The sequence below is a fragment of the Propithecus coquereli genome, unplaced genomic scaffold (assembly GCF_000956105.1).
Source record: "Propithecus coquereli isolate 6110/MARCELLA unplaced genomic scaffold, Pcoq_1.0 Scaffold171, whole genome shotgun sequence".
In the NCBI taxonomy this organism is placed as follows: domain Eukaryota; kingdom Metazoa; phylum Chordata; class Mammalia; order Primates; family Indriidae; genus Propithecus; species Propithecus coquereli.
Genome location: NW_012141747.1, coordinates 5,520,333 through 5,530,583, shown reverse-complemented (window position 1 = coordinate 5,530,583; position 10,251 = coordinate 5,520,333). Strand labels below are relative to the sequence as shown.

Sequence of the window (10,251 nt, the reverse complement as noted above, 5' to 3'; positions counted from 1 at the left end):
AGATGGCTATATGAGGATGGTTTTAAACCTGGGTCTCAGTTCTGTTCCATTGGTCTATGTCTCTGTTCTTGTGCCAGTACCATGCTGTTTCAGTTGAGTCGTATACTTTAGAATGGTTAAAGTGGTGAATTTTACTTTATGTGAATTTTATCTCCATGAAAACAAGACTGTCGTATCTTGAAGCCAAGTGCCTAGACTTTAAAACCCAGGTATGGGAAATATTGAGGGTGAAATTTTCCAATTAATGGGGTGGCTGGTCACTACTCCATAGGAGAGGGTGATAGAGCTATAGGTCTGTGGTTCTCGGCTTGACTGCCCATTTCTGTGTATACAACAGTCTAACCTGGGCCCATGTTTCTTACCTTTTGAAGGTTTATTAGGGCAGTGGCTGCATTAGGAACATTTATTAACAATGTTGATGATGGGGCTAAACCCAACTTGGTCATGGTAAGGGAAGACCAGTTCCTTACAAATGACGTATTGGTATAGTATTTGTAATGAATGAAAACTGCTAATCCAGTTGGCAAGTATAAAGCAGGTTTTATTTGATCAAGAAGAGGCTCAATTTTTTTTTTTAGGAAGTCATGGTTCGTTCTTCTTTTCTTCCCTTCCTCCCTGCCTGTCTCCCTTCCTCCCTTCCTTTCTTTTTTGAGATAGGGTCTTACTCTGCCACCTAGGCTGGAGTGCACTGGTATGATCATAGCTCACTGCAGCCTCAAACTCCTGGGCTCAAGCGATTCTCCTACCTCAGCCTCTCAAAGTGCTGGGACTACAGGAGTGAGCCACCGTACCTGGCCTCTTTCTCCAATTTCTTGTTGGTCTGATTTTCCTCAGGTGAGGTGGAAAGAAAACAGGCCATGTGTAGTCGGGTATGTTTTCCCACCCTGGCTGTTCTAGTGAACTGCAGGGTTATTTTTGTCTATGAAGCAGAAATACCAGGGTCTTTTCTCACTTATGATTTTACTAGCCTGCCCCTGGTGGCCTCTGTGCTGTGTCTGGCACCCGAGACACTCTGTGGGTTCTGACAGCCCTGCCCACCCTGCAGCTGTTGCCAGAGCCCGCTGAACAGGAAGGGTTTTCTCCCACGGAGGTTCTCAGTGGGGAGCTTCTCCAGCGTGCACGCACCAAGCTTCATGCTACCTCTAAAAGACACTTTGATTCTAATTTTATAAAGCAAGTACAGTGTCATAGCACTGTAAGTCAAAGTTTCAATTTCTGTAGCTTCCCACAACATTTCTCCTGGAAACAGAGCCACAGGCGTCCCCCTGCCGTGGGGGACCACGAAAATACACCGATCATCTATTTCATTTGCTCATCATAATAGGTTCCACGGATGTGTCTGTGACAGTTTAGTTTGGGAGTGCGTTTGTAGAGGAAGTATTGCTTATAGCGGATGTGACACCATTTTTTAAAGCGGTGGGGCTAAGAAGAGCATGCGTAGTAGGCTGCCCCTGTGGGGTGTGGGGGGTGCTTTTCCCAAAGGGACAGTTAGAAGGCAGGCACCAAGCTATGCTGGCAATGGGTCTTTCTAGGCGACAGCAAGCCCTGCCCACCCTGGGGTTCTGGGTCAGTGATGCACTGTCAGGGGCCAGGTCTACACGATGCTAGGAATGGCTGCAATGGCCCACCTGCAGGTGTGCTTGGAAGTGGGACTGGGACTGAGGGCAAGAGAATTAAGTTGCAGAAGGACACTGAATGCATTAAGACTTGCAACCACATGCTGGCTACCTGGATAAGGGGGTGGTGCTTTGTGGGCACAGAGATCTGGTGCAGTCTCCTCTCTCCCTGCAAAAGGGGATGTGGCCGGGAGGAATGGTCTGGCCACACGTAGATAGATACCTTATCCAAACCCAGCCCCTCTAGGAAACATGTCCCTGGGTTTGTTGCCTGACTAGCGCTGAGGCAAAGGGCAGGCCAGGGCTGGCAGTGGACCCTGTGGTGCATTGTGAGATGGGTGGGTGGGCGGAGGGGCCCCTGCAGTGGCAAGCAGCTCAGGGGGCTCCAGGTCTGTGGCCCCATGCCCCCTTCCAGAATTAGTTCCATCCTATTGGGAAGTTTGCATTTCTAGAGGCTTAAGACCTGAAATGCCTTTGGAATAATTTACCACAGTGATAGATAAGAACAGGAAGCGTTACCATTTATCTATTTGGCCTCTCCTCATGTTTTTTTCGGACCATCTTCTAAGATAGGATGTTCCTATTTTGAGTATGGGGAAATTGAGGCTCTGAAAGCAGCAATGAGTGTGCCCAAAGCCCATGATCAGTGAGTGGCAGAGCCAGGACTGGGACCCAGGCCTGCCCCTTTGCCCATGTCAATGTCCTTCTCCAAAGAAAAGCAGCAACACACTGGTAGTTAAACAATTTGGGCTTCTCCTTGCAGCCCAGGGAATACACACAACAGTGAACCATGGGGTCTCTCAGGGTGTTAGAAAGTAGCAATTGTAGGATTTGGGCTTTGGTTAGTTGTTTGGGGTGTGGGTCTATGGAGTTGGGAGTTTGCTCTGCTTGGAGGCTGGCTGGAGAGTGTCTATTGAACACAGCCTATAGTTATACCAGGGCTAATCTCTCTTCCTTCCTCTGTTAAGTGAGTTGTTGAACTGCATGACCTAAGAAATGCTGTGTAGCAGCATGTAAAACTCTAGACAGAATATATTGGCTAACCATTTTATAGGCAATTATAGAAACACAGAGACTACTGGTCCCTGTAAGAGGTCTCCAAGACAAGGGCCTGGACTCTGACCGCCAGGTAATGGAATCGTGTCTCAGAATCCAGTTGGGTTGACTTTAGAGAGTCGAGGGGCCTTTTCCTTTTAATAGTCACAGGCTGTCCTATTTCCCTTGGAGTATTTTTATAGGTATGAAAAAGGAATATTTGCTATAGCATAACCTGCCCCTTTGCTGGCTAAAAGAAAAACAAGGGCTGTATGATTGTTCTTGACAACTCTAAAGAATGGACTCAGTTTGTTGGTCTTTGAGAGCAGAGTGGTCTGATTTACTTCAGCTAAAATTATTGATTGGTATCGAACTGTCATCTCTCGTTGTTTTCTTCCCTTGGTTGGAATAGCAGTTTGCAGGGTATGCATGAAGAGCACATCAGTGGTCTCTACTGGAAGGTTTTTGAATAACCTGTGGTAATTTAATTTTGGAATACTGGGCATTCTTTTAAAGAATGGATTACTGGGCCAGGCGCGGTGGCTCACGTCTGTAATCCTAGCACTCTGGGAGGCCGAGGCGGGCGGATCGTTTGAGCTCAGGAGTTCGAGACCAGGCTGAGCAAGAGCGAGACCCCATCTCTACCAAAAATAGAAAGAAATTAATTGGACAGCTAAAAATATATAGAAAAAAAAATTAGCCGGGCATAGTGGCGCATGCTTGTAGTCCCAGCTACTTGGGAGCTGAGGCAGAAGGATTGCTTGAGCCCAGGAGTCTGAGGTTGCTGTGAGCTAGGATGACGCCACGGCACTCACTCTAGCCCGGGCAACAAAGTGAGACTCTCAAAAAAAAGAATGGATTACTGGAGAGGTGGTAGTTGCAAATATCTAACGACTCTGAATACACAGGATAAGTGAGCGTGTGGTAGGCCCACATAACCTGATATCCAACAAGCTGTAATGTCCCACTGGAGCACAGATTGTACGGGGAGTGTAAGAATGATTTATTATAATAGGAGTGAGTGTATTTCGTGTCTTTTGTACAGAACCTACAGATCACGTAGAGGTGGGTGTTTTGTATATACTGTATAGTTCATATCAGTTGAGATAAAGCTGGAAATAAAATGTTTGTAATCATGTAGAAGCTAAGACGGGGTGAAATCTGAAACTGTGTTTGGTGGCATGTTATTATTATAATTCATGAGGTGATGTGGCATCCAGAGGTGGTTGATCTTATAAACACAATGCTAATGGTTATATCTTAAGATGCAGAATTTCAGAGGTTTCTGAGAGGTTTGCTAATTTTACTTTTAAAATTCCATTAGTTGTTTTTCTAGAGGATTGTGGAAAACAAGTGAAATTTCTGGACTGAAGTCAAAACTTCAGTGTTTCTTTAGAAATGTAGTAGAAAAATGAGTATCTTTGTCATTTTAGATAAGTGGGGATTTTCCAGGTTGGAAAACAAAATCAAGCACTTTTTGTTTTTGTCCGTTGCTCTCTAGCAAGGAAATTTTCAATCCATAGTGAAAATAAACAAAACCAGAACCGTATTCGTAATCCACAACAGGAGGCATTTGGAGGTGTCTGAAGGGCCTTCAAGGCGCCAGTTCCTGCCCATCTCTGCATTTAAACGTTTTATCAGGATTGCTTCATTCACAGGGAGGACATTTTGTAAATTTCCTTGGCAATACCTCTAAAATTACCTGGTGAGATTTGATTTAATATTGTTGCCAATTTACTTCTGTACAGGTATCTAATTATGGATAATATCATGAAGAATTTTTGTTAGACTCCACTATAAACTTTCTTGGTGGTATCAGTTGGCCATCCTAAGAGGCAATGAACGTCATAACTTTCCCCATCTTTGTAACTTGTCTCTGTTTTCCTTTTCCAAATCAGGGGCTTGTTCTGACAGTTAATGATAGCCTCTCTGCATTTCTTCAAGACCAGTGAGATCACAGGAGTATTTCTCCAGGCTAATCTTGTTTCTTTAGCATGGTGGTCAGCCCAAACATTGCCATTAGGGTCTGGGTCTTTGTGCTTGAATGACCTTTTATTGTTACTATAGCTATTCTCTTAGACAATAGCAAAGCATCTAAAATGTCTTTAGATTTTCAGGGGCTTTTGTCAATGTTAGAAGCCTCTGTTTCTAAAGCATTCGTATGTGGACTACCTCCAAAGACATTTATACTTTCAGTACAAACATTTGCTCTTTTTTTTGAACTTGCCCATGTGGAAGCAAATATTTTAGTCATCTGAGATGATTTAATTTCTGGGATTGGTCTACACTTTAAGGGTAAATTTAAATCTGATAGCATTTTGAAATAGGAATAAAATTAAGGCTATTCAAAGGGAACTCTAACAAAATTACTAAAGGGTATGTATTTTTTACATTGCGAATTTGGTGACAAAAAGGAATCTCCTTCATTTGGCATAATTTATCTAAATCACTTTGCATGAAAAACCGAAATTCTAATTTTACTCCTTTGGTACATAATTTATGTAAGAAAAATGTAAAAAGAATCTATTATACCTTTATTTGTATGCATTTAGATATATAAATATATTAAACAGGTAATGATTTGAAGTTTTTAACCATAGCTTTAAAATATAATCAACTTTTCAGTATATTAAACTACATATATTAGGATTAACAACTTTTAAAAATAAGCAAATAGAAAATCATTGTGTTATTCTGTACATATACATGTATGTTTATGCAACTTCATCCCCAGTATGACTACATTATGATCTATAATAGTAATCGAACTGTACTTTTCCCCTCCAGACATGAGATTTCCAGACAACAGAAATATAAAAACTGATATTTTATGAACATTTCTCATATTACTTTAAAATTTTTAAATGGAAAAAACATATTATCCAAAAGTATCTGCATATTTCATTAACCTGCCATTTTAAGAACTAAGGGTACATTAAAGTGAATTCTTTTTGTGTCAGTTTTCTTTTCAGAAACTGCACAAGTATTTAAAAATTATTTATAAATTAAGTTAGGTCTAAGTTTTCAGAGTTAATCTGGACATTATAATTTTGTTAACATAGTCAGTCTTCATGAATTATACTGTAAGAATTTTATAAAATTAAACTAATAGTAAGTGTGTGGTGGCTCATGCCTATAGTCCCCAGCTACTGGAGGCTAGGGTAGGAAGATCCCAGGAGTTTGAGGCTGCACTGAGCCTGGGTGACAGAGCAAGATCTTGTCTCAAAAAAAAAAAAAATTGATATATTTAAAAAAGATACCCACTATTATTTAAATACAATTTTATATGTATAGTTTTTAATTTTAAATTCAACCTTGGCCCAGTTACAGAGCTAATGAGTTTTAACCGTAAACTATTAGACTCTGAATTCCATCAAAGCTTCAGATTTGGTGAGTATGTTGCCATGCAAATATCTACCCTCAGAGTTATGTGGAAAAGCCAGGTAACATGAGAAACCCTTGTATTTTTCCCCCTTTTCGAGTGTATGGTATGTCTCAAGCCTGCTGGTGAGTCTCATGGATGACAACAGAATGTAAAAAAGGAAGGAGTTTGGGAGTGTCAGGTGGTTCTTATGAAGCAAGTTTAGGATCCTTGCTTAGGGATCCAAGTTTAGGATCTCCTTAGGAGATACCCGTATTGAGGCGAAGTTTGCCAATGTAATTTTTTTCTTTTGTAAATGAGGGTTTACATGACTCTCACCTATTTGCAGAGCTTTCCACCTTATTTATTTGCTTTCATGTAGAAAGAGAATCCCAAGCCTTAAATTTGCCCTGATTTTGCAAGTGCACATAGGAGACCCTGCTCACTAGTTTGTACAAGGCCTGACATCAGCCCTGTGCACCAGGGCTCTGGTTGCACAGGAAATCTGATGTCCCCGAGTGACAAATCATAGCCTGTAAAATCTACATGGCTTGTTCTACTGAACTTTGGTATAAAGCAGAGAAAAGGTCACATTAAAAATCACACCGTATAACATTTCAACTAAGCCACTCTGACTTCCATGGGGACAGTTTGATTTCTTCATGATGTGACTGATCTCAATCAGAACGTTAGCATCTCCTAGTTACCTGGAAAAGGCTGGCTTTGAGAGAGACTGGAAACCAGAGAATGAGAAAAGCAAGTTGGAGCACACGACGCTTTCTGAAAGATTAAACCAAATCGATGTGTTGTGGCAACACTGACACTTGCCTGGCATCCGTGTAGACTCTAGCGGGACCCCACTTGGAGGAGTTGTAGGAATCTTTTTTTTTTTTTTTTTGAGACAGAGTCTCGCTTTTGTTGCCCAGGCTAGAGTGAGTGCCGTGGCGTCAGCCTGGCTCACAGCAACCTCAAACTCCTGGGCTCAAGCAATCCTTCTGCCTCAGCCTCCCGAGTAGCTGGGACTACAGGCATGTGCCACCATGCCCGGCTAATTTTTTCTATATATTTTTAGTTGTCCAATTAATTTCTTTCTATTTTTGGTAGAGACGGGGTCTCGCTCTTGCTTAGGCTGGTTTCGAACTCCTGAGCTCAAACAATCCGCCCGCCTCAGCCTCCCAGAGTGCTAGGATTACAGGCGTGAGCCACCGCGCCCGGCCCTATTGTAGGAATCTTAAAGTTGGAAAGGGTGAATGCATTTCTACTTAAAAAGAAAACTAAATTTGAGATGGGTGAACTTTACTTCTGCACTTTATAGACGTGGCTAAGTCAATTCTGATCTATACTGAGGCTTCCAGCTGCTCCAGCTGGCGTGTCTGCACGGCGCGCTGCGTCACTGCCTACCTGCGGCTCCATCCTGCAACTTCACTTCACACAGGTCGCCTTCCATCCAACCTGTCTTCGGGGTACAGCTGTGCTGGCTGGTAAACTGCTGAAGCATTTCAATACCAGTGGGTAACGGCTGTTTCCAGTCCCTCCCTGGCCCCCATGCCACAGCCCAAGGCTTCTTCCATTGACTCCCTCAAACCCAGAAGGGCAAGGACAAGGTGGCTGCGTGCTGTGGAGCTGTCCTCAGGGCCCTGCTCCAGGCCACCTCTCTGGTTCCTGCTGCTCCTCCCTCCAGGCCCTGCTTCCCTCTTCCTCTCACCATACAACTTCCTCAGACTCACGTTTGATTAAGGTTGGCCAATCTCAGAACACGCAGTGGTGAGCGGGACACAGCTCCCTCCCAGTCAGCACTTACCAGCCAGGGACACTACCACCAGCCTCTCAGGGGCTGAGTTCAAGTGTAAAATGGAGATAACTCAAACATACGCCAAGGTTTTGGTCAAGTGCCGGAGGCAGAATAACTATTCAGTGATGTCAGCAATGACTGCTGTGAGGCCTTTAGGTTTACGATAGTGGAAAGCTGTCACTGAGGCAATCCAAGTGGGCTTCCGAGTAACTTTCTATCAAGGACCCTGCATGATTACCACGGACATACAGGGAATGCCATTAGACCACAGGGGTTCCAGCCAGGAAACAGCAAACACCATCTTTACCTGTCAACTTCCTAGAGTAAGGCAAGGATAGGATGGTTTACTTTGATGTGAGAAAACCCAAATAAATGCCCCTTGCTGGTGAATAAACAAAACAATTCAAGGCTTTTGAAAAAAGCATCATTTATTTCAAAGTACAACACAAAGTTGTATTTTTAAGAAATACACATTCAATCTTGTATCTCAAGACTTGGCTATGTGCATTTCGGTTCATCTTTAAAATAAATTCAGGTATACAAATGTTACATACCTCAAGTACAAACAGCACAGAAAATGCATGTGGTCTCAACTGAATGTTTTTACATTCATTCACTGTTCTTAAGTTGACTTTTACATTTCTGTAATCTGCTTTTAAACCAAGACAGCCTTACTTTAAAAAAATACTCTGTATTTTCAGCACAAAGTCCGCATACAGTTTTAAAATTAGATCTTGGCGCATAATATTGAGAAATTATTAAAAACCAAACTTGGTAATTTAATAAAATTGTCACATGCCAGGACTTTTGAATCAACTCAAATTATTTCCTTAGCTGTAATGTCAAATTTGTGTTCATACATATAAATAAAGCATGGAGGAACACGGGGTGAAAACGTGGCAACAGGTAAGGTTCTCAGATGTACAGGTCTTATTAGAGTTTGTGGCTGAATCCAGACTTTTCTCTAAAAGCACAACAGGAAATCTCATATTACCATAATAGCAAGAAAGATCTGAAAGAAGCGAGTGGTCCAAGCCTGCCCTGCTTGAGTCTGTGTCGCAAAGAGGAGGGGCGGGGAGTGGGGAGCTGCGGCTGGGAGAGCCTGAAAAGGATGTCCCAAAACTGGCATATCATGATCTAGACGAGGGCCCCCCCACTATTTTTTTTTGCCTAATTTTAATTCTCATGAGGGAAGTGCGAATTAGACCAAGGGTCAGAGCTTCTTCTCCCGATGGTGGGGCTCCATATCCGCCACGGGTTGTAGGCCTGTCCCAAGTCGCTGGCTGGCCCGGCAGCGGAAGGAGCGTGAGGCGCGGCGGCATGTTCTGTGCCCGTGAGGCTGAGGCTTGCCAGCGTGTCCGCTGGAGTGGTGAAGGGAAGGGCGCTGTTAAGGTTGCTGGACCAAATCGAGCTGCTGAATGGAGTGGTGGACCACAGGCCGCTGGTGTTGCCCAGGATTGACTGTGACAAACAGAAAATACTGAGCACTGGGGGCCCGGCAGGTGGTTGGGGCGGCTATGCAAAAGACGGGCCAAGGCCAGAGATTTCTTTCACCTTATTTACTTTAAAATAAGTGTTCTCTCTATATAGCTACCCCAGAGTCTGGGCAGGTGGTTCTGATATTCTAAACAAGGGTTGTCGAATGACAGTGGGCCAGATCCAGCCCTGCCTACTTTTGAAAAATAAAAGCTTTACCCATTTGTTTACGTCCTGTCTATGGTGACTTCTGGACTCCAATGGCAGAGCTAAATAGCTGCGACAGTGTGGCCTGCAAAGCCCCAAATTTTTACTATCTGACTCTTTATAGAAAGTTTTCTGACCTGTTTTAAAGAATGGTTAAGATGCTTTCAAAAATGAAGCCAGAATGATTACAAGTGAAGACAATCTTTGGAATCTATGAAGTTCAAATATCTACCACTAAATCTTGCATGTCTAATTTATTACTCTGTTCTCTGGAGAACAGAGAAGTAATCACAGTGGGGTCATATTTTTCTGTCATAATTTTGTGAAAGCTGAAACCACCAATTATTTTCCTGGGTAAGAATATTTTTTTAGTCTGGGAGGCCGAGACGGGAGGATCACTTGAGCTCAGGAATTTGAGACCACTCTGAGCGAGACCCCATCTCGACTGAAAAATAGAAAAAATTAGCCAGGCGTGATGGCATGCACCTGTAGTCCCAGCTACTCGGGAGGCTGAGGCAGGAGGATCACTTGAGCCCAGGAGTTTGAGGCTGCAGTGAGCTATGATCTGGTCACTGCACTCACCTGGGGCGACGGAGCGAGACTCTGTCTCAAAAAAAAAAAAATACTTTTTTGGAGCATAATCTTTGCAGAAAACTTTAACCAAGAAGGAAACAAATACACAGTAGAAAGCTCAAGCTAAGAGATGCTTCTCATAAACAAAATAAACACAACTTCCCAGCTTGCTTGTGGAAGCCCAGTGCCTG

At 43.1% G+C, this 10,251-nt stretch overlaps 1 protein-coding gene across 1 annotated transcript in view; it reads right to left on the bottom strand.

Annotated features, from left to right (window-relative positions):
* Nucleotides 1-8,214: 8,214 nt before the first annotated feature.
* TMEM131 (transmembrane protein 131) overlaps nt 8,215-10,251 on the bottom strand; it is a 244,454-nt gene continuing 242,417 nt past the window's right edge. The window contains exon 41 of the mRNA XM_012641982.1: nt 8,215-9,265. Within this exon, the coding sequence (XP_012497436.1) occupies nt 8,981-9,265 (285 nt within the window). The 3' untranslated portion in view covers nt 8,215-8,980. The remainder of the gene's footprint in view (nt 9,266-10,251) is intronic.